Raw genomic sequence first — 25,425 nt, 5'->3', positions numbered from 1 at the left:
AGGTTTTTCTGAATCATCCATGCTTTTCATTTCTTAGAGCACAGTAATATTCCATTACAATATATACCACCGCTTATTCAGCCATTTCCCAGTTGATAGTCCTCCCCCTCAATTTCCAATTCTTTACCATCACAAAAAAGCTGTTATATTTTTGTACAGATAGGCCTTCCTCCCCCCATGCACAGTAGACACCTTTTGGAAATTTCTTTGTGATACAGATCTAGCAGAGATGTAGCTGGGTCAAAAAGTGTGCAGTTTTATAATCTTTTAGATATAGTTCCAAATTGTTCTTCCAAATTGCTTGGATCAGTTTTTAACTCCACTAAGTGCATAAGTGTCCCAGTTTTCCCTCATCTCCTTAAACAAATCATTTTCCTTTTTAGTCATATAATCCAATCTTATAGGTGTGAGGTGGTACCTCATAGTTGTTTTAATTTGTATTTCTTTAATCAATAGTGATCGATAGCTTTGATTTGTCTAAAAACTGCCTGTTAATATATTTTGTAATATCCAGCTTTTTAAAGAAAAGATATTCCTTATTTAATTGTAATTGTAGCTTATCTTCTGGGACTAACCCCTTTTCCTCCCTCTCATTTGTAGATTGCATTCCTAGAAGATAACTCCCTAACTGGCTCTTAACTACCAGAGATAGTCCCTATATTACAGAGCTACTCCTATCTTGGGATTGTCTTGGATCAACTCCAGAGTTAGTAAAAAGGTCACCAGTATGATAGCTAGCCTCCCTATAATAATTCCATCAGGTTTGATTGAGCAACTTTATCTTAAAGAACCAAGAAAGTGTAAGTGTTTATTTATACCTCCTGTCTACCTCGTATAATTTAATTTTTTTAATAAAGTTTGTATTTGTATAATATAAAGATCTTCGGAGGACTCCAAAACCCTGCCATGTGTCACATAATGTAAATATGAAATTCCTATCATGACTTTAAGCCAAAATGGTTCTTACAGTTTTACTTTAGCAAATCTTCATATCCTAGCAAAGTGCCAAAGCTTCTCCAGAATGAAAATTAGGAAAATACTTTCCCATGCAAGTATATTACTGGAATGTGTTGGGAAGAGGAAGAAGCACTGTTTGTGTAATAAAAAATAAATTTTACTCAAAAACCCTGTACATTTTAAATAATAAAGTTATTTTAAAAGGCCCCAACATTACTTAGAAACAGATGACAAAAATCAGTATGATTTACTTTTCTTACTATCTATCTCATTGGCCCTCACTTTAAATTTCTCTGTGAAGGAAAGTGATCTTAAAACTAAAAAGGAATAGTAAGTATTGCTAAGAGAACCCAAGGACCAAGGAATGCCGAAACTAGAAGAGTCAGCCCTCTTCATTTTATAGATGAGGAAACCAGCAATGGAAGTTAGTGATATGCTTAGATATGAAGAATATAATAAAAGATGGATTCTTAGAGAATTTAAGTAAATTAAGTCTTCAAATGCTACCTTCCAAAAAATAGTATGAAGGGCTACAGAATGAAATGAACAGAATCACAATAATTTGTATAATAACTACATTTAAAAAATAAACAAGTTGGAAAGACTTAAGAACTCTGATCAGTGCAATGTGCTTTGCTACCCATTCTTGATGTGAAGATGGAGAATTAGACATACATTTTTCTATATTGCTAAAATGTGAATTTTTTTTTTGCCTGATCATATTTGTTACAGTTTTTTTTAAGGGAGAGAAATAAGTGAGAAAACAAATTCTTGTTAATTGAAAAATATTTTTTTAAAAGATTTTAGTTGAAGAGCTAGCTAAACAGCTATGTGCAGAAGAAATCTATAATTATCTTCAAGAAGAGTATCAGTTGCGCCGCTAGGTGATGCAATGGATAGAGCACCAGCCTGAAGTCAGGAGAACTTAAATGTCTGGTCTCAAACACTTATGACTTCCTAACTGTGTGACCCTGGGGCAAGTCACTTAATCCCAATTGCCTCAGCTTCCTCAGCTTCCTCCCCTCCCCCCCAAAAAAAGAGAAAGAAGGCTATCAGTGACTGGAGTTATGCTTCCCCACTGATTTCATTTGATAATAATGCATGCAGTATTTTGCATCTGTAGCACTTTCTCACCTATATTTAAAAAAAAAATAATTTCTCTCCCACTCAAAAAAAATGGGAAATTTTTTTTTAGCAAAACATATTTGCATAGTCAAGCAAAATAAATTCCTTTGATGACAGTAATACAAAAATATGTTTCATTCAATATATACAGCACAATGATATATTATTTCATTCATTTACCAGAATGTATTCAGCCATTCCACAATTAATGGACAATTTTTAGTTTCTAGGATTTTGCCACCACAAAAATAGCTGTTTTAAGTTTCTTTTTTACATAAAGTTTTTTTTTTATTTCTTTGATCTATTTTTCCTAGAAATCCAACAGTAGTATAAGTAGATCAAAGAGCACACACTGTTTAGTAACTTTTTCAGTATAATTCCAAATTGCTTTCAAAAGGGCATTCACAAGTATAGCAGTAATATATCAATGTGACTTTTCCCCACATTTCAAATATTTATCATTTTCCTTTTTTTGTTGCCATTTTGATGAGTATGAGATGAAATCTCAGAAAGTTTTTATTTGAATTTCTCTAATTAGTAATATTTTGGGGAGCATTTAAAAATAGGCCTATCCACCCAACTCCCAAGGTGGTTGTGAAGTTCAAATGAAATTAACATTGCACTTAGTAAGTGCTTAATTAATACTTTCTTCTTTTTTTATAGCTTTTCTTGCTGACTTTTATTCTATCCATAGATTATTAATCAATTGGGGAATGCTTTTTCTTTTAAATTTCTCACATATCTTTAAAAAATGAGATCTTTATCAGAAAAACTTGCAACAGTCTTCCCCAATTGTTTGCTTTAATTTGCTTTATTCAATTTGTGAAAAAAGTGTTAATTTTATGTAGTTAGAACAATACATTTTATTCTCTCTCTTACTTGTTTGGTCATGAACTTTTCTCCTATCCACAGATCTGTTTGGTACTTTTGCCATGTTTCTCTAATGTGTTTATGATATAGTCTTTTACATTTTGGTTACATATTCATGCGGAGTTTATCTTTTCTTAATTTAAGGAGTGTTGGCCTAAATTTAATTAATTTTATACTATCGTCAAATTTTTCTAGCAGTTTTTGCAAACAATATTTTCAGTGATATTCTGGGAATTTTTAATTGGGAGTTTCTTTTATGATCAATAGATTCTATTTTCACATCGCTCTTTTTATGACTGGGCAGTTTTCGCTAATGATTTCTTGAAATATGATATCTAGGTTCTGATTCTATGATTCTTAAGTTATTTCTACATCTGTTTTCCAGGTCAGTTTTATTTTCATTTTACTCCATTCCTTTGACTTTTGGGGAGAGGGTGCGGTGGAGGTGAGAAGGCTGTCTCCTGAGTTAATTTCTATTCCATTCTGATTTTTAGAGTTTGTTGCTAGAGTAAGATTTTATAACTCTTCCGTTAAACTGCTAATCCCTTTTTCCACTTCTCCATAGTTCTCATTTCTTTTACTGTATCAACACACACACACACACACACACACACACACACACACACGTGAGTGTGTGTGTGTGTGTGTGTGTGTGTATATTTGGATCATATTTACTTTTTCTCCAAAAGGTGAACAGATTATCAGATTGTTTAATGGCATGACAGAATTGAGCTTGAATAGTTTCCTTGGCACTCTAAAATATGTGTTTAAACTAAGGCCTTATAATTTATTGCATATTCTCTAGGTTGGGGTCCATAAGCAATATATTATTTACATATAGATTGAGGATTTCCTAGACAGCACAGGGTCTTAATTAATAAATTATCCCTTACAATAGAAATTTATTTTAAACTCCTCAATAAAGGAATTTGCTAACAGCTATTGCTTTTTTATAGTTGCTAGGAATTAGCTGAGATCAATTTCTAATTAGCTGTAAATCACATTCTGTGTTTGAGATCATTGCTTTATGTCAAGAGAATCTAGTTCTGAAAAATCATTTCTTTACCAGTTTTATAGTATGATCCTGCAGTTTGTTAACATCTTGAAATACGTACATCTCTTTGCCAGCCATAGCAGATGGCCAATCCTTGCTGCTGGGAACAGAAATTTAACTGATTTGACAGTAACCTTATGGTCATTATGGTGAAAAGCCAAATATTTGCATTAAACCAAACCTTTGATAAATCATTACTGCATTGTGGTTTGCAAAGAGAAAGTTTTCTTAATCCAAGTGATAGGTTATATAAATTTCATAGCTATTTTCTTATATATTCAGACTACTTGATTGTCAGTATTATAATCTTTCTAGCATGTTTTGAACTGGCTACATTGCAGGGGGTGAGGGACAGGAAGCATGAGTAAAGATCTCAGGAGGAAATCATATTTCAGGTTTGTTTGGTTTTTTTTAAAGCCCTTTAAAACTATCCTGCTCTAAAAGAAAACTATCTTGTTAGTCCTTTTGTGGGGAGGAAGGGGAGCAGAGATGGACGGTTTTAAAGCTTATTTATACCATTGAAGCATGGTTACAAAAATCATTACTGCTGTCAAAGTGATTTCCCATGAGATGAATAAATGAATTTTCAACAGAGTTTTAATATTGGTTTAAATGAAATACTGGACATTTGTACTTTTGAAACAGTTTGAAATGAAAATTAATTCTTTTTCTTCCTTTAGCTAGGAACTGTGTAAAAACAGTATTTTTTAAATTGCAACTTCTCCTGAATGATAGTAATGCCCAATATAGCAAGCATGTAATACATTGTACAAAATTAAATTAATTCATTTATTACATAAGTAGTCTGTGACAACAATAATTCATGGGACTGTGATTTATTTTTGCCTATCCCCACATCCTAGCAATGTGCTTGGTACATAATAGGCATCAAATAAATTTTTATTGATTTGATTTAGCATGTTTTTTTTAATATGGACTTCTTTGTAGGCACCCCGCTAAAATTTTTACTTTTCAGAACAATGTTTAGTCATATTAGTTGTCTTCCTTATTGTGAGTTCTCTATAACAATTGTATCACAAATCTAACTTCCTATGGAAGTTAGAAAAACTGTATAATGTTAAAGTATATAATTATTCATTTCTATAACCCATTCCTATTGGATTATGTGACTAGCCTATGAGTATTTAATTATTATAAAATTAAATACTTATCTTTTCCCTAAAATGTCTATTCAAATGACAGGTTTAACTATTACTGAACTATCCGAATTTATTGTCTTAAAAAAATAATTATAGTGTTCTCTCACTTCGTTTACTATCCTAAGTTGCATCTGGCACTAAGGAGCAGCTGCTATGTTTGTTCCTGAAACATAGCAGACACTAAATGCATACTGGTTCATTGATTGATTAAAAGAATAGTTTCAATTGTAATCCAATGAATATGGCAACTCTAGCTTTCTTCTATATCCCAATATCCTAGTGCTCTTGTATTTTATTCTGATCCTCAAAAGTTTCAACGTTTCCCCTTCCTTGAAGTGCCTCACACTTTGAAATTACCTGTCATTCATCCCCTTCCCTAGACTTTCATGGCAAAAATTATTGTGAATCCAACAAAATTCACTCTTAATAACTCTTTTCTTGGTGAGAAGTTTAACTTAGCTAAAGGTTTTGTGGCTGATGCTAGGAAAAGTAGTACCACTGTGAGAAAGTATTAAATCTAAAGCCCACTGACAGAATGTCTGCTATGTATGACAAAATAGCTTATGCATAAAGTCACAAAAGGTTGAATTGAAGTGAAGAAATATTTTGGCCATAGTAAATCAAAGAACGTATGAGAAACTGTCCTTCTAGTGTGTATCCCTTTTCTTATGAGTGACATTAAAAGTGTCAGGAAACGGTTGCTAAGATGACACTACTGTTAGAACTACCTACAAGCATTATTTTAACTGGTGATTTTAATAATGTAAACTTTTCTAATTGTCAGCAAGCTGATAAGACAACTAGATTAGTTGAACTACATCCACACTAACATTACGGTGATCAATGATAATTGGTACCTCTCGTGTGAAACCTTGCTGAGCCCTTTTCTCGCCCACCTGGCATTTAGTTCTCACCTATGGCTCCAAGAACCTGTATTATACTTAGCAGCTACATCCTGGTAAACGCTCTCAACTGATAGGCTTAAGCAGGTAACTGTTGGGCTTCAGACTCATAGGTGAATTCAGGGGATGTGAAGATTCCCCCTAGTGAAAAGGGCAGATGAGAAGGATTTATTCCAAGAGTCATAAAAGTGGCTGAAGCGAGTATTGGGAGCGCTGAGTCCGCTCAGACATCACAGACATTGAGATGATCCGCTGTATCGCAGGCCGCTGGCGGTCCCCGTGATTTTTGTCTTCTCCCTGGACTTCAGGGATTCCAGATCCGAGAGAGAGGCCGGTGACTGCAACCTCGCCTCCCCCATTCACGCACGAGTCAAGACGTAAGCGTGCGAGGGCATTGGAGCTCTTCAAAAGGAAAAACAAAGGGCAACCGCGCCAAAGGAAGCCAGAAGGCAGAGTCGCCGTCGCTAAATGGGGCAGCTCACAGGCTTTCCTCGGAGACGCGTAAAAGCAGCAGCAGCGCTGATTTCACTGTCTGCCCAAAAGCTACAAGAAAGTCCTCCCAAGGACTCGGCAAAAGCGACCCGACGGTTTGTGTCAAAATCTGTCATACAGGGTTAAGTAAAGAAATGCGACGAAGAACATAACATTCCTTAAAACTTCTTAAATATAATATAATAAACATTGAAATATTGACATCAATATGAAGATGGAGGAAAATAAAAAATATCTTGGAAAATGTGGTTTGGGGATTGAAAACCATATGATCATGTCAGCAGATTCAGAAAAAAAAAAATTTGTTAAAATATAATACTCATTTATGCAAAAAAAGCAAAGCATAAGCATAGAAGAACCTTTAAAATATGATTTTAAAATATATATCTAAAATCAACAACTAGCATATGCAATGAGGAAATACTAGAAGCTTTCCCAGTAAATTTGAGAATAAAGTAAGGATGCTATCCCCCTCTCATTCCTTATTATTTGACATAGTTCCAGAAGTACTAATAGCAGTAAGAAGAAAAGACAGAATAGTCCCTATTTGCTAATGACTTCATATTTTTCTTAGAAAATCCTAAAGAATGAGCAAAAAAAAAAAAAAAACCTAATTGAAACAATAGCATCAGTGGGATAAAAATAATGTATTAAAAATAAAATAATATTAATCCCATAGAGTAATTGTAGAGATACCCCACATTTAGAGTAAGTACAAATATATATATATGTATATAAATATACATATATATGTATATAAACTTTCTGAGATTCGATTTTGAGCAGACTCAAAACTTGCAAGAGTAAAACTGCTTTTTTCCCTTAAAGAAATTAAGAATGTCTTGACGAGAGTAAGTAGTGCTAAAGGGGAAATAACTTTTAGAACTCTATGTTGTAAAACAACAATTATCAAAACTTTGATACTGGTTAAAAGAAGAAAAATAAAAGAATATAGCAGACTATAAGAAAAAAAATTAAAACTATAGAATTTTATTTAGCAATACTGTGTCTGATAAACTAAACTGTATAACTTACTTGAGGAAGAACTCATTTGAAATGAATGCTCTGCAAAGTGTTTTGTCAGAGATCATGTTTAGAACAACTATACATTTATCAATATGCTCACTGTGATAAGTGCTGAAATTACAAAGATAAAAAAATCAAGCTACCATTTCTTCATTTTCAATTAGGAATTAAGTCAAGCCTGTTTTGGTTTAGCTTGTGGCTTTCTTTAAGCCAGTGAGTACATGGCATATAAAATATATGTCCTGCCAAAAAAAGCCTGGGTGAATTTGTGCTGCTCAGGCTATAGGAAGGGAGCATCCTAAGGGCTAGACACTCCCCTTCTAGTACAGCTTGTGGTCATGAGCTTCCTTCTTGCCCAAAGAAATTTCCCCATACTGTTGCAGGAAGAAACTATCTTTTTAACCCCAAAGTTCTAAGATGGTGCAAGGGCTTGAATTACCCCTGAAGATATCATTCCTCTTAGAGACCCCTCACATTTGTCATCCAGTAAGACTCAGGTTCTTAAATAGATCTCTGCTTTTCCAGAGTATTGCCCCAAATGGGGACTGAATTGAATTATGGCAAAGCCATGTGTTGTCTTAACCCCATCTTGATTGCGTACCATAACAAATTCTGAAGTAGAGGAAAGCTGCCTTTGAGTCATTTCTTTTATCTATTGTGTATAATTTCCATGCAGCATAATAATGATAAAATGTTATTACAAATGTGACAAATAAAATAAGTTTTATTTGATTACAGCACTAAACTCTTCACAAGTTGTTACTAACAGACCATGGTAGCTTCTTTATGTGGTTATCTGTTTGTAACTCTTAAGATTTGGAGAACTTTGTTTCATGTCATTTATGATGTCATCTCCCTGTAATCACTACTATTTGTAATTTCTTCCCTTTCTATGCTAGTTATAGAAATTATTCCCACCATAAGGGCCTCCCTCCCTTTGACATTTTGAAGTTCACTGCTGTGAGTACTCCTTCCTCTAATACAAGTCCAACTGCTACTATACCTTCTCATCCTTCAATATTCTTGTCCATATTTTCTCATACTATCAAAACTACTATAGGTCTTCCTCATACTTTGTATATTTCATGCACACCATTCCAGAAAAAGAATTTCTGATTCTTTCAACATTTCAAGGTAACTATATTCTGATACTTCAATGAATTTATGATTTCATTGGTGAGAGTACTTTCTCCTACAATGCAGATTATATATCATCCCATGATCTACAATTTTAGTCAATATTTTACCATGAATAATATACTCAACATGGTAACAGATTTTTTTCTCTGGTTATTTTTAATATTGTGTCCAGGACTTAGACTTAATTAGAACTTCAGCCTTCTTTATAATCTGATAAACTGATAACAGGTATTGTTATTCAATAAGCATCACATTAAGCACTTACTATGCTAAACTCCACGAATACAAAGAAAGGCAAAAATATGGTTTTAGTGAAGAAGACAATAAGCAAATAACTATGCATAAGCAAGTATATATATATATATATATATATATATATATATATATATATATATATATATATATATATATATATATATATAGTAAATGGAAGGAAGGTAATCTCAGAGGAAAAGAACTTGGTCAGTGGTGTTATGGGACTAGGAAAGAGTTCCTCCAGAAAATGGAATATAAGCTTAGTTTTGAAGGAAATGAAATAAATAGCTGGAAATGCAAGAAAAAAGCATTCTAGGCATGAGAATAATCATAATCAATGAAAAGGCAGACTCAAGAAAAAGAGCCTTCAACAAGCGCACCAGTGTAGCTAGATGGCAGTGTGCTGGAAGGGGCCAGATTTTAAAGGGCTTTAATTGCTAAACAAAGAATTTCATTATCGATCCTAAAAGCAATATGGGGCCACTGGAGTTTGCTATGTAATGAAGTGATATGGTTAGACTTGTGCTTTGTCAGAATAATATATTCCTACATTTCAAACACATATTATATTGTTCTTGAATAATTTGTTTCATGGGTTTTAGATTTGTCTTTCCAATGACAATATTAATTCCTTGAAAGCAAGGAGTGAATTGTACTTTTCTGTTATATCTACAACATTCTAAAAATATAGTAAATACTCAATGAACACTTGTTGAACAGAATAGTACTGACACTAATTTTTTTCCATTCTCTTCCAGTATAGAATCATGGTGACTTGAATATGTGCAGATCATTAAGACACATACTATTTAAAAAAAAGACATATATAGAATATATGTGTGCCTCAGTTTATAGTGGTTCATTTACTTGAAATTCATGTCATAAAAGAAATAGAAAAGTAGAGAATAAAAATTATTTCACATTCTCAAAACCCCTTATTAATGAGAGGTTGCCAGCAGAAGAGCAGCTTCTAAGAATTATCATCTGAACCAGATTAGAGTGGTAGGATTCAGGAGAAACTGTCAGCATGTGATGGGCATTCATTGATGTGTTTCATTTATTTTTTTGCCCAGTATCATAAAAAACAGCTTCTTCAAAAAGACTATACCATAATCAGTTCTGATGAATGTGGCTCTCTTCAACAATGAGATGATTCAAATCAGTTCCAATTGTTCAGTGATGAAAAAAGTCATCTATACCCAGAGAGGACCATGGGAACTGAGTGTAGAACTAAACAGCATTTCACTTTGTTGTTGTTTGCATGCATTTTGTTTTCTTTCTCAGTTTTTTTTCCTTTTTGATCCTATTTTTCTTATGCAGCAAGATAACTGTGTAACTATGTATACATATATTGGATTTAAAATATATTTTTAACATATTTAACATGTATTAGACTACCTGCCATTTAGGGGAGGGGAAAATTTGGAACAGAAGGTTTTGCAAGGGTCAATATTGAAAAATTACTCATGCATATGTTTTGTAAATAAAAAACCTTTAATAAAATAATAAATGAATAAAAACAGGATCATCAGATGCCTGACTTCAGTCCCATTCAAGAAAAGTTGACAATGCTAAAAAGTATTTCTGCTTTTCCCATCTCCATGCCTTAAACTGAAACCAACAGAAGGAAGACAGCAGGAGATGTAGAAGGAGATATAGATGACCTTCAAAAATCCTTAAATAAGATAAAATATAATGCCCCCAAAGAGTAGGAAAAGTATAGACATTGAAAAATTAGCCTAGTTTTACAGAGAAAACTTAATCCATTTACTCCTATTTCTCAGGTCTCAATCAGTCAACATCTAAATTATATTTTACATCTCCATGGAAAGAAATGGTGGTAGCCTCTGAATTTGAGGTCTATGCTAGATAAAAATTCAAGATCTAAGATTAAATTCAAATTTATCTTTGATGTCTATTCTAAAAATTGCACAATGTATTAGCATTAGATTATGTAGAGATCTTTTTTTTCCTGGAACCGTTCTTAGTGAATACTCATTAAAATTAACCACAAAAATTTCTGTCCATAATTCCAGGAACATAGGGTAATAGGCTAGTTAAAGATAATCATCAGTGTAAAGGAGGAGACCCAGTTCATCACCAATTCAAGGTGATGAACAAGTAAATCCTTATAGATGGTGAAGTCCCCCAGATACTCATGTTTACATATGACACTATAAAAATAATTAGCATTTATATTGTATTTTATGGTTTCTAAAGCATTTTACATATCTATCTCATTTAATTGTCCTAGCAACCCTGTGAAGTGGGTCCTATTATTTTCTTCATTTTACAGATGAGGATACTCAGGCTGAGAAAAGCTAAGTGACTTGTCCAGGATTATACAATTAAGGAAGTATGGGGCAATACTTGAATTCAGGTTTTACTGATGTTGCTATATAATAACAGTACCTGGATGTCAGTGGGCGGCAATTAACAAGAAACTCTAAAGAAGAATATGAGTAAAGGGTATCATCAAGATGTTGTTGGACAGGAAAAAAAAAATGGGATGATGGATGGAGTGAGGAGTGATGGAAGGAAAGCAAAAATGTTTTGCTGGGATTCTTGTGATAACAAAGCAAGTAAAATTTCTCAAACAGTGGGTGAAAACCTGTGGAGAACACAGACAAAAGTCAGTGAGTGACACCAGATGGCCCAGCATGGATGAGTCGCAGTCTTCATGGATGCAGAGAAGTCCCAAACTGACAAGATGGCAATTCCATTTGAATACTTGAGACTGTGTAAGAAGGGCCTCTAGCTCAGCACAAATATACGTATGCTAGACTAAGGGACCAGTAATATCTGCCTTGGATCATGGTCACAGATATGATCTGGAAAAGGACTGACATAGAAGAGTAAAAAATAAATGCTTTACTCAGAGGAGCTGTTGCTTATATAGAGATGGTGACTCAATATTAATCAGAGGGCTATATCTGCTCATACTGCCAGATGGGCCATTCAAGGCTGAACTGTCCATGTAGAGCTCACCTTTTGCTAACTACTAATGCAACATGCACAGAGTCCAGTTTCTCCCTAAGTGCCTCAACCAAGGTTTCTATATAGTTCATGGTTTAACACCATTAAATTTATTAATTTTCTTGACTTGAGTTTGTCCCTTTTCCACAGAAACCTAATCTTATCCCCAATTTCTCCTGTTACCTAAAAGGACTATTCACTCTCATAACTTAAGGTACTTTTATGAAATGAGTTAGAAAAATGGAGCACTAAAATCCACCTTAATTTAAGTCAGCCAGAGACATTTAGGATTAACTTTTTGGTGTCCTTAGGCAACTCCAATTGTGAAGAAGCTGGAAATCTGATTTAGGAGAATGAGTTTCCTCACTGCAGAGCTTCCTACAGAGATGAAACCACAGGGTATTTAACCTCCCCCCAAAAAAACAAGCAAACACAAAAACAAAACCAACCTGATTGTAGAAGTCTATTCTAATTATTAACTGGCTCTGATATGAATTCAAGGCCTAGTGTCCTTACTTGCTAATTGTGTGATCTTGCTAAGTCACTCAACCTCCATGCCTCACAGGACCATAGCATCATATCACAGACTTAAAACTGGAAGAAACTTTTATCAGGGATCTCTCCTAACCCTTCCATTTTACAGAGCTTCAAAGTGCCTTAGTAATGGATCCCAGGAAGTAACCTAACCTAGGCTTTTGGATCCAAATTATTGCTTATCTGTAAAATGGTAATGGGAAGTATAGTCAGGAGGTACCTTGGAGATCATTTAGTTCTAAAACTTCATTTTACTGATGAGGAAACTGATTAAGTGATTTTCTCAGGGATCACATAGCTAGCAAATAACCAAGTCCTTTAACTCTAAATCCACTGCTCTTCCTCCTGTGTTACTAAGCTATATGCAATGTATATAAATACTTATTGCAGGTGGAAAGGGTTTATACTTGCATATTTATTGTTCAGTGATCTGTGCCCATATTTGGGGTTTTCCTGACTAAGATACTGGAGCCCATTTGCTGTGTCCTTCTCCATCAGAGATTAAGTAACTTGCCCAGAATCACAGAGCTAGGAAGTATCTGAGGCTGAATTTAAACTCTGCACTTTGAAGCTCTATAAAATGAAAGGGTTAGGAGAAATCACTGATAAAGTTCCTTCCAGTTTTAAGTCTGTGCTATTACACTGTGGTGAGGCATGGAGGTTGAATGACTTAGCAAGATTATACAATTAGCAAGTAATGACACCAGGCCTTGAATTCATTTCAGAGTTCAGTACTCTACCCATTAAGTTTCCAGCAGTCACATACTTATATTTTAGGTACAGAGAATTCTTCATCTTCTGAAAACAAGTTCATTTTTTGTGGGCTGGAGTAGTTGAATTATGTAGAAGCATAAGTGACCTTTAAGTTTTTTGACAAAATATTCCGAAAATAAATAATAGTTCATATTTATTTGCAAACAAAGCTTATTAAATTCCCATATTCATTGACCCAGAAAATTCACTACTTGATCTGTACCCCAAGAAGACCATTAATATAAAGAGTATTGCCATAAATCCCAAAATATTTGTAACAGCACTTTTTCTGAGAGTAAAAAATGGAAAACAAAGAAGAGCTAAGAACTATATAAAAGAACTACACTAAAGAAAGACAAAAGTAAAATCATGCTACATGGATATAATGGAATATTACTGTGCTATTAGAAATGATGAGTATGATAAATTTAGAAAAGCATGGAAAGAACAACTATATGAACTAATGTAGAATGAAGTAAACAGGATCAAGAAAATAACATATATGATGGCTATAATAGAAAGAAATATAATAAAAAATCAGCCACAGAATGGCTAATAATGGAAATACATTTTAAAAATAATTCCACATATATAATTGCTATATTGCTTGCCTTCTCAGTTGGGGAAGGGACAGGAAGAAGAGAATTTGGAATTTAAAACTTAAAAAAAATGAATGTTAAAGCCATATTTTTTAAAAATTTGAATGGCAAAATTACAAAGCAGATGCATGTCTTCAAAAAAAAAAGAGAGATCAGACATAACACTTATCTCCCCTTTTTTTGCAAAAGTATTAAGTCTGAGAGTATGTATGGTACATTGAACATAATTTCAAACTTGATTTATTGATCATATTTCCTGATTTTTTTCTCCTTTCTCGTATTTTAAACTATTATTTGTTATATGGGATAATTCTTTGGGAAGAGGATTCAGGGACTGACGGGAGTTTTGATGATATAAAAAAGATATGAATATTCACTTTAAAAATTAATCATTATTTACATAGACTTTATAGAGGCTGCAAATTACATACCTTATTTCATTTTGTTCTTCACAGTAATGCTGTAAAGTCAGTACTATTTTATTATCCATAATTTGCATAGGAAGAAACTGAGGCTCAGAGAAATTCCATGACCTGTAAATCATCCCCAAACTCTGAGGTGTTTAAGGCAAAATTTGAACCTCAAATCTTTTGGACCCTAAGGCCAAGTGTTCTTGCCACAAAGAGAATGACATTATCTACCTCACAGAATTATTGCAGGGAAAGTCTATGCAAATATCAACACATGATTTTGGATAGTTGTTACTAAATATTGCTTGTTTTTTTAAAAAAATTATTATTCCTTCAATATTTGCAGTTTGTAAAGTATACACTAAATGGAAAACTGAATTGATGCAATGACTAGGTTATGCCACTAGATGGAGGCCATATATTTCTCAAATTTGCTTTCAAAATTCTATTTAGTAATTCTAGTTCCTCTTCCCCAGAACAGCCCTTCAAATATCTGGAAGCTAAATGAGATCCAAAGACTAACTTGGCCAAGGTCACAGGGCAAGGCCTGACCTTTCTCTTCTACTCTCTGTACCTGGTTTGTCTCTAACAAATTTCCCCTTATCTCTTCTTATCACACTTCTTTCAGAAGGCTGTGTCCCTCCCCAACTCCCAACTGTCACCTTGTAGCGCTAGAGGCACCGTCTCTAGAACTACATTGTCCCTCATCTTGCACATACACACACTGGGCTAAGGACAAACTGGAATCTTCCAGATTTATATTTGTCATTCAGTCACTTTTTGTCACATCTGACCCTTCTTGACTCTGTTGGGGTTTTCTTGCCAGAGACATTATTAGGGTGGTTTGCCATTTCTTTCTCAGCTCATTTTACATATGAGGAAACTAAGATAAACAGGATTAAGTGACTTGCCCAGTGTTACACAGACAGTCTGAGGCCATCTGACTCCAGGAAGAGTCTATCCACCTCACCACTTAGCTGTCCCTTCCAAAATTTCACTCCACAGTCATTACTCAACAGTTTCTCTTTGGAAGTTCACTCCATTTTTTAGTATCACTATGTCCTTATCACTCTCTTCAATCATCTTTGTGGAATTTTCTACAGACCTCCAGGTTGTTCTTTATCCTTTCTTAGGAAGTTCACCACATAGTCTTCATGTCATATATAACAAAGCTACTTAAATTATGGACCAAGTCCCCTATATATGGTCATGTAAGTGAATGTGGGGGTGGTAAAAAAAATTGTCAATAGTAAAAGGTATCATATTCCACCAAGATTTAATTCTTTATGTAAAAAGAAACAAGCATATCCATATCTTAGTATGCAAATTTGCTTTTGTCTTTAATAAATGCTAAAATTATATGTACAGCAAAGAATTGTTTTAAAATAAATTTCTTTATGATTTATTATCAGTAAATGTTTGAGATATCTATAATAAATAATAAATGTTTGAGGTATTTATAAAAGATATTTATTATATTAAATAGATTAAATAAATAATTAATAAATACCTATTTACCTGGAGTCACATAAAAATTTCTCTGGTAAAAAGAGGTCAAGAGTGAAAAAGGTCAAGAAGTCCTGATATATAAGATAAAGCTTTCCCATCATCTCCAAACTCTAGCTTCATCTCAATGTATATGTTAATATATCCCTTCAAATAAGGCCAGTCCTTGATTCTAATTGCACCATAAACTTGCTTCTTTAATTGATGTCCATATTCAATAAACTGAAATTTTTCTGTTTCTACCTCCATCGTGTTTCTCTCATCAGATCCCTTCTCTTTATTCATACAAATACCATCTTAGAGTTCACTAACTACTCCATTAGTTATTGAAGTAGGCAGCAAGATGACATTGTGGATAGAGCAGAGGACTTGAAATAAAAAAAAAAACCTCATGTTCATGAGTTCAAATCCAGACTCAGACACTTGTTGTGTGATGCTGGACAAGTAAGTCATTTTGCCCTGTTTGCCTCAGTGAACTGAAGGAAATGACTATCTTTGAAAAAGAAAAAACCCTCCAATTGAGGTCATGAAAAGTTGGACACCTCTGAAACAATTAAGCAAGAAGTTATTGCAGTGGCCTCTTAATTCATCTCCTGTCTCATATCCTTCTGCATTCCATTCTTCACATTGCTACCAAAGTGATTTTCCTGACCATGTCACTCTCTGCTCAATAAACTCCTGCAGCTCCCATTGCTTCTAGGATGAAGCATAAGCTCCTCTCATTGGTTTGTGAAGCCCTTCACAATTTGGACCCAATTAGTATTTTCAACTTCCATTTTATACTAGCCTCCTTCCCACACACTACAGTCCAGTCATATTAGCTGTCTGGCTGCTCACACAAAATAGTCCATTTCCAGTCTGTGTCTTTGCAGCAGCTGCCCCTCCCTTACCCTCTACTTGCCATGTATCTTTTCATTTGCTGCATAGACTTCCTGTCTTTCTTTGTGCTGGATTCAAATTCAGCCTCATACATCCACTAGATGTTCTGGACAAATAACCTCTATTTGTCTCAGTTTCCTCATCTATCAAGTATTAATTATAATAGTATCTCAAAGTTCATAGATATAAAACAGAATTCATTACCTTTCTACTTAATTATAACTCATCTCCAAATTGCCCAATTGTTCTTCAAGACACCACTCCCCACTCCAGGCTCACAATTTGATTTTTCCTTCATTTTCCATATCATCATCATAGGGATTTGTCACTTCTGTATCTACAACATGCCTCACATCCATCCCTTTTTCTCCATTCACCGGTATATCATTTTAGTTCAAACCCTCCTCAGCTATATTGTTCATTTGTTTGTTATGTCTGACTCTTTTTTGGAATTTGCCACTTCCTTGTAGATGAGGAAACTGAGGCAAAGAGGGTTATGTGATCCCCAGAGTCACAGACCTCCAAAGTGGGCATTTTTATTCAAACAAGGCATTTCACCTAGGTGCAATATCAAGTCTGTTCAAATAGGTAGATTGATGAGGTCATTCCCTGTGTGGTTTACATTAAACCAGACAGTGAACTTGAAGTATATATAGAGTATATTTAAGTATACAGAAGCCTAAGGTAGAAAGAAGCCTTCCAGTAAAGCCCCTTAAAGAGGATCCTTTGTTGGGGTACAGATGAGGAAGGAAAAAGCCCCAGCCTGAGCTGATAAGGTATAGCACTTAAAACCCACCACCCAGCTCAAGGTCTTCTAGGCCATGAGGAAAGAGGGAGAAAGCTTATTCTCAGGACCTACCTTTCCACTGAAAGTAGGGGCTGAGTAGTTCTAGAGTAAGGGTTCTCAAACCTTTTTGTTGTTGTTATTGTTATATACCACTTTAGCAGTCTGATGAAACGAATGGACCCCTTCCCCAAAATTTTAAATGCATAAAATTAAATACATAGGACAGAAAGGAAACCAGAGGTTAATCAAAATAAAGATATAAAAATTTTCCCCATCCAAGTTTACAAAAATCTCTTGAAATCTCTAAGAGTATATAGACACTGGGTTAAGAACCCCTGACTAGCCCAGAGGGTATTTAAGACAACTCAAAAGTTAAACTATCACACTCTAGAAAATTGTTTTCACTCAAGAAATTTTTACATGATCCCGGGTATATGAATATATAAAAGAAGTATAAAAATCAGATATTTACAGATAGTAAATCATAATTTCATGACTCCCAATTCAGTTATGAGACACCACATGGAGGGGAGAACCAGTGTTTAAGAAGCTGAGTTCTCAAGCACATGCTCCCTATTGTTATGTTATGTGTGGGTGTCCTGGTCAAGAGCACTCATTCCTAGGCCCTGCCTCTTTGCTAGCCTGCTATTCCCTCTGATCATTCTGGCCTGCCTGGCCCAGGAAGGCTATTCCAAAATGCTGGCCCCAAAGTAATTACCCTAACTGGGCATACTCCAAAGGTGGACTTTCTGATTTTTAGATAAGAAGGAAGAAGTAATGGTGAGATGGGTAAGTGATATGACCATTATCACTATAAGCCTATAGAATGTGTTAACTGTTAAAAAGTTAACTTGACTACTAAGCGGATGAAAAAGCATTTATTAAATGCATACTATTGTGGTGCCAAGCTCTGTGCTAAGTGCATACAAATAAAAAACATCAAAGAAACTTTCTCAGCATCTGTGACCTTGTCACCCTGATGTTCTCTCTTCCATTCCCTCTATTTGGAAGAAAGGCCCAAGCCAGTCATCCTTTATTCCTTTCCTGGAAGAATTCTTTTGGCTCTATGGATTTTGACACTTCCCCCTCATTAAGTATCACCCTAATACCTTTCAGCTCCCTTTTATGTGCTTTTCCCCTTTTTGGGACCATAAATTTCTTGAAGGAAGGAATTTAAATTAGAGGAATTAGAGAACATTATAAAATGTAAAATGGATAATTTTGATTATATTAAACTAAAAAGGGTTTTGTAGAAACAAAATTGATGCGGGCAAGTTTAGAAAGGAAGCAGAAAACTGGGGGAAAATTTATTTCCAGAATTTCTGATAAAGGCCTTATTTCTGAAATATATAGAGAACTAACTCAACCACCTTTATAAGAATATAAGCCATTTCCTAACTGATAAATGGCCAAAGGATATGAACAGACAATTTTCAGATGAAAAAATTAAAGCCATTTCTAGTTTATGAAAAAATGCTCCAAACCACTATTGATTAGAGAAATGCAAATTAAGACAACTCTAAGGTACCATTTCATACTTCTCAGATTGTCTAAAATGACAGGAAAAGATAATGAAAAATGTTGGAGATGTGGGAAAACTGGGACATTAACACATTGTTGGTGGAGTTGCGAATTGATCATTCTGCTTTGTTTCCCTTTCTGCTGAGGCAATTGGGGTTAAGTGATTTGCCCAAGGAAAGACAGCTAAGAAATGTTTAGTGTCTGAGATGACATTAGAACTCAGGTCCTCCTGACTTCAGGACTGGTGCTCTATCCACTGCGCCACCTAGCTTTTCTATGGTGAGGTGATTCAGACCAATTCCAATAAGATAGAGAGAGCTATCTACATCCAGAAAGAGGACTAAAGTGAATCTCAACATAGTGTTTTCATCTTATAACAAACAAACAAAAAAACCCACCAACTTACATTCCAATAGGGGAAGCAATTCATGTGCGGGGAAAGGTGGTGTCAGGGTATTTTAGTCTTGAAAAGTTATGTTAGTGAGTGAGACCATAGTAGAGTCCATTGACACACTCTAGAAACAACAGCAGAATTAATTGATCTTTGTTTCAGAAAAGGAGGAGGGATGAGGAAGGAGAAATGTTGCCTAAAAGAACAAGACAGTAATAGATAACTTCCTTTTTTTTTTTTTATGTGGTTTTCTTCCATTTATTAAGTTTTAAATTGCAACAAAAGAACTATCATTTTAAACTTCATTTATTAAGTTGTCCAGAAACGATACGAACTGAATTAATTCTTATCCATCTAGGTAACTGCAAGTAGCAGTAAAGCACGGTGGGGAATAGTTATGATCTTCATGCATAAAGGGAAGGGCAGCTAGTTCTGGTCTTTCAAATGCCAACGTTTTGTTTTAGAATGACCCAGCATGAAAAATTTGAAAAAACCTATAACAAAAACAAGGCACTACTTTTTCCCTCCAAAGAATAGGATTGGGAACCTTTTAAAAGTATTTCTTTACAAACCACCAGAAGCACAAAAATTTAAGTGGATTCAATGAGGCAATACTACTGTTATTTGCGGGAGCGAGGCCACGAAATCTCAGGGAGATAGGAAATCTGAGTTTCAATCTCCCCTCGGTGGTCCGGTCAAGAGTATTCTCAGTGGGTAGAGGGATTAAGAAATTAAAACTAAACCAAACTAACAAAACCCAGCAGGCATTAAAGAAGGGTTAGTTAGAACAACCGAACTTGCAATGTCAGGAAATACGGGGCTGGATCGAAAAACACAGAAAGGATGAGTGGGTTTGCAAAGTCGGGGTAACGCATGGGACACCCCTTTCCTCCCCCATCCCCAAGCCTGCCCCGGCCCGAAACGTCAGCATGACGCCGAACCCTGGCCGCCCTGGCCTGGCCCGGCCGCACGGGATCCGCAGCGGAATCCAGCAGTCCTTTACTTTTCCCGGTCTAGGTGGGCGGAGGTTGGAGGGATTCCCAACCCCGCCTCCCTCCCATCAGCGCAAATCGAGTCCCATTTCTCCCAGCCCTTCCGCAGACTTTCCTGCAGACAAGTCCGCGGCCTGTTCCGCCGGGGCTTCAGTCCCTGGAAGGAAGAGTCGTATACCTCCCTCTCTTCTTAAATCTTCCCAGTCCATATTCCTAGCGGTTTCTCCTGGCTCTAAGGCTGCCCCGCTACAGGCGCCTGCGCGGCTCCAGTCCAGCCCAGCGCGTGCACAGGAAGCCGAAGAGCAAGAAAAGGAGCCCCTTCTGCCTCTTCTTCTCCTAAGGCAGGTGGCGCTGCTGAGGCTTCTCCGCCTTATCCTCCCTTTTCTCTCGCTCCTCCTCCTCCCCGCTACTCCTACCTCCTCTACCGCTGCGGTTCCCTGCCGGGGTGTCAGGGGATTGAACGAGCCCAGAAGTTATTCAGCTCAGCTAGGGCATGGCAACTTCTTCGGTGGAAGTGTTCGGACTTCTGGAGGATGAGGTAAGGTGCTCTACTGAGCTCAGCCTTCCCTGCTCCTGAAGGAGGTCGAGGCCCCAGCTCGTGGATCCTTTACCTCGAGGACCCTCGGGCTCGCCTGCTCTCCAGGGTTGGAGAGGGGGCGGGGCCCGCGGAAGGCGGGTTCTTGAGAGTAAAAGTGGGTAGCTGGAAACCGTGCCCTGGCCACCCTAATTGTACCCCACTCTCGTACAACCCCCTTTTAGCCGCGAAATGGGGGCCCCGGGCCGGAGAGCGGATCTCGGGGCCCGGGCGAGTGCGGGATGCCTCGTGCGCGGGCGTTTCTTCCTCCGCTCCTCTTCCCCTCCCCGTCTACTCCCGGGCCTGGGAAGTTCCCCGGCATGCCGAGGTGGTGAGGTGAGCCGCAAAGTTTAAAGATGCTTCGCACTTCACCTGGAGCATCCCCACCTGTAACTTGGTCTCGCCCGAGGCCCGCCAGACAGTACTCTTTATGAACTTGGTACTCAAGTCGTAGGGAATAGGACTTTAAAGCTGAGCGAAACTCTTGAGTTCGAGTATCTTGAGACCACTTCGTTCTTTGTTTTCTTTATCTGAAGGCTTTATTTTCCCCTTGTTTGGATTTTCAGGGTGATAGTGATTACCTGGAATAAGAGAATATATTCCACCAGAAATTATTTTCTATAAGCTTTTATATGATCACATGATCATAGATGATTTAATATAGATGATTTAATAAGCAGTATAAATATGGAAAATTGTTTTGGTCCTTTTTTTTTTTAAGCCAAAACTCAATGAAACTTAAAGAAATTACATTTACTGAAATGAAATCCTTTATTCCGGTTGTTGGTATAGTTTAAGCGCATCTTTTTGTCCTCTATAAATGTTTAAAAAGTAAATTATGTTTTGTCAATTCTGTATGAAGTGAGTCCTGATGTTATGTATTCTCACTGCTGTTATATAATCTGAAGGCTAGTCAGGTTTTACGCTCTTTCAAAGAACCAATGGGAAAAAATGGTCAAATTTTATTTGAGGAAGTATGACTTCTAAGATATCAAACTCGGAAATGTAAATGTACAACTTCCAAGACTGACAGGCTGTGTATACACTTTAACTTACTATGTGTTAGATTCAGATTTAGCCCAAAATTAATACTTATTTGGCTGTGCTAACAGCTATCAACATATATTGGAACCAATTAATTTAGATTTGATTTTTTTCAGTAATTTTGCTGGAGGGCATATTTTGTAAAAAGAGACATTCCTTCTCATCTCAGCTTACTTTCTTGTTAGGTCTCTTCTATTTTCTCCCATGGAGCATGCCGGCTTTAATAACAGAATTAAGTCTCAGAACCAGGAACCAAGAAGAACTGAGCTCACTTCCCCTCTCTGACGCTTACTGTCTCTGTGATTTTTGGCAAAACATGTATATTTAAAGTACCTGAAAGCAACTCTCTAAGACTATAAATTGGAAAGAAGGTGCAGGTCCCTAAACCAATAAAATCAGAGATCCGGTCCCTATACTAGTAATATTATTTTGGCATGGCTTGGTAATATTTCCTATAAGTATAATTTGATTAAAGGACAATTATTTGTGGAGAATGATTGAAGGCAAAAGAAGAGAATGGCAGAGAAAATGGATCAATGGTGTCATGGAAGCAACAAACATTGAGCGTGGACAGACTTCAGGAAATAGTAGAAGATAGAAGGATCTATTTGCTATGATCTATGGAGGTCACAAAAAGTCAACACCACTGAAAAACAAAATTTCATCTGATCATATAAAAGCTTATAGAAAATAATTTCTGGTGGAATATATTCACTTATTCCTGTATCTCTTACTAAAAGGGTAGTATGAATATGTGTACGTGTGTATAGTAAGTGCTAGATAGTAGCTACATTATTTTCTGGCTAATATTTCAACAAGAGGAGAACAGTATTATGCCTTTGGTCACTTTGTTGTTTGGCTCTGAAGATCATGAGACTGTCCCACTCCCAGCTGTATAATAGTGATGGGGAACCTCAGTCTGTTGCCTTATAAGACCCTCAAAATTATATGCATAATCAACTGCAGGCAGTGAGGAGCTTAAAGTTAGGTACAACAACCTCCTACTGCTTGAGTGCTATAAATTGATAATTTTGTAAGGCTCCTGAATAATGTTATAAATATCCAAATGGCTCTGGCAGAAAAAAAGATCCCCCATCCCTGTTTTGTAGAATAGATACTTACCTTAGGCAATTATAAGGTAAATACCCACTGTATCTAAAAAGGCTTGGGACTCTTGAGAGCCATAATCTGTTGCTCAAAGCCAAATTCTGATGCTCTGAATTTCTTACTCTTTCTGTCTAGATTTCTAAAGAGAAATCTCAGGATCAGGATAAATCCATGGTAAAATGATTGAAAAACATAATTCCCCATTTCTAGTGCTCCTTTCCTTTTGTTCTCTCTTTAATGATGTCTGCTTTTTTTTCAGGTTAGTAAAACCTGAATCCCTAGAATGATTTTAAAATCTTAGACCTGAAATATATGACCTTATGTCCCAGGTGCTTGTCACTGCATGCTTCAGTGGGTTATAATTGGGCAGAGTCCTAATTTTTGAACTTAAGACTTCTAGACCCCACAAGTTTCATGGAATAACATCATCCTACATTTAGATAGCACCCTGAGTGGTAAGGGAGAGCTCTGGCTTTTGTTTTGCCAAGATTCCAAATGCCTCTTTCCTTTATATCCAAATTACTCTATCACAGGGAAAAAGAGAGAGGTCTGGTTATGAACCTGCTCCTCCTTCCACTGTGTTGAGAAAAAAGAGCAAGAGATTAAGATTGAGAAAAGGGACTGCTTGCTTCTCTCTCATTATCCACTGATGTAATTACCAGACTGCATGTGAGAACCTTTTCTTGAGTGCTATAGAAAGCTACAGGATGCCATAGCAATTCTTTGCTTTAGTAGCAACACTTTAGCCTCCACTTGTGTGAATGTCTTAAAATGACTTTGAAGTTTGTTTTTCTTTACTTTTTTTAAAAATAGACTAAAACGATCAGCACTTGTTATTCAATGTGATTTAAGAAATATTTCACTTCAAAATGCTGAAAATGGGGTTGTACTTGAATTACTAAACAACTCTAATGGAATAGGGAGTGATGGAGAAGGAAGAACTGTTCTGTAAAGGAAAAGGGAGGGCTGCAGCTGACTCACGCTTGACCTATGAAATTTGACTGTCCATAGTTTAGGACAATTTAGAGGAGACTGTGTATTCATTGTAGAAAAATGAAGTAACTAGAATGAATCAATTTGAAAATATTTTAAACATATTTTGTTTTAAAAAATTGAAAAATGTTAAGATATATTAACAAAAATATTAGGAATAGATCTGGTTTCTAATTATATAGAACTGAAAATATATTCAGTTTAAAAAGTTCTATAAATAGATCACAGTAGCTTCAGACATTTAACACTTCCTAGCTGTGTGACCCAGGGCAAGTCACTTAATCTCAATTGCCTCAGGGGGGAAAATCACAGTAGGTTATTGGCCAATTTTTAGGGGTCCATTTTGTAGGACTCCCAACAGATTTTGAAAGATAAAATCACTTCACAATAAGAGTACCTGTACTTAGTAAGGATAAAACGAATCTCTTTAGTATAAAAGACTTCATTCATTTGATTTCTTAACTGGAAATTGAATAAACTTTATTAATACTTGTCTTTTTTTTTTTTTACTAAGTTTTTGTACACAGGAAAATAAGATTGTTTGAAGCTAGAATAATCTAGAAATAAATAATAGGGAAGAAGAAATAAAGCAGTTTTTAAAAAATTCTTAAGCAGACTGCTCCATGAATTTAAAATATTTTTTAATATATGTCTCAAAACTACAGAGGTGAATGAAGTAATAGAATGGCAGAAGGGGGAAAATATCAAGGAAGATAATTAGAGCCTCTTTAGGGTGGAAAGTTCTTTTTTTCTGGGTAAAAATAGGCAACCTGAAAAGTACAGACACTGTAACAAAGAAACATAAGAAGTGTTTTTTAAAATAGATTTTTATCTTCATAAGTGGTGGACTGAACATTTTGAAATGTGGGATATGGTTGTAAATTTTCTTGGGTCTCTTCTTTAAGAAATACCACTTTTCCCTGTCATTGTTTTGGGTTAGTCTTCTAGATTATTTAGAATTTTCATAAAAGTATTTGAGCTAAATTATAGTTTTCAGAATTTTTTAGTAAATAAAATCTAATATAAAGGAGTGACTGAGATTTAGAAATTTTCCTAGAATTGGGAAATTTAAAGTAATACAGATTATGTGCATGGAATACCTAGGTATAGTAATATAATTAGATTAACTGAAATAGTTTTGCTAGTAATGAACTGAACCAGCTACACCCAACAAAAGAACTCTGGGAGATGACTAAGAACCATTACATTGAATTCCCAATCCCTATATTTTTGCCTGCCTGCATTTTGGATTTCCTTCACAGGCTAATTGTACAATATTTCAGAGTCCGATTCTTTTTGTACAGCAAAATAACAGTTTGGTCATGCATATGTATTGTGTATCTAATTTATACTTTAATATATTTAACATCTACTGGTC

General features: G+C 35.6%; 1 protein-coding gene across 1 annotated transcript in view; it reads left to right on the top strand.

Annotated features, from left to right (window-relative positions):
• The first annotated feature begins 20,371 nt into the window (after positions 1 to 20,371).
• The window catches only part of NEDD4 (NEDD4 E3 ubiquitin protein ligase), a 113,087-nt gene continuing 108,033 nt past the window's right edge, over positions 20,372 to 25,425 (top strand). The window contains exon 1 of the mRNA XM_051980705.1: positions 20,372 to 20,867. Within this exon, the coding sequence (XP_051836665.1) occupies positions 20,823 to 20,867 (45 nt within the window). The 5' untranslated portion in view covers positions 20,372 to 20,822. The remainder of the gene's footprint in view (positions 20,868 to 25,425) is intronic.

The sequence above is a fragment of the Antechinus flavipes genome, chromosome 2, assembly GCF_016432865.1.
Source record: "Antechinus flavipes isolate AdamAnt ecotype Samford, QLD, Australia chromosome 2, AdamAnt_v2, whole genome shotgun sequence".
Lineage (NCBI taxonomy): Eukaryota > Metazoa > Chordata > Mammalia > Dasyuromorphia > Dasyuridae > Antechinus > Antechinus flavipes.
Note: the sequence above shows the minus strand (reverse complement) of the source record. Positions and strands in the feature narration are given on the sequence as shown.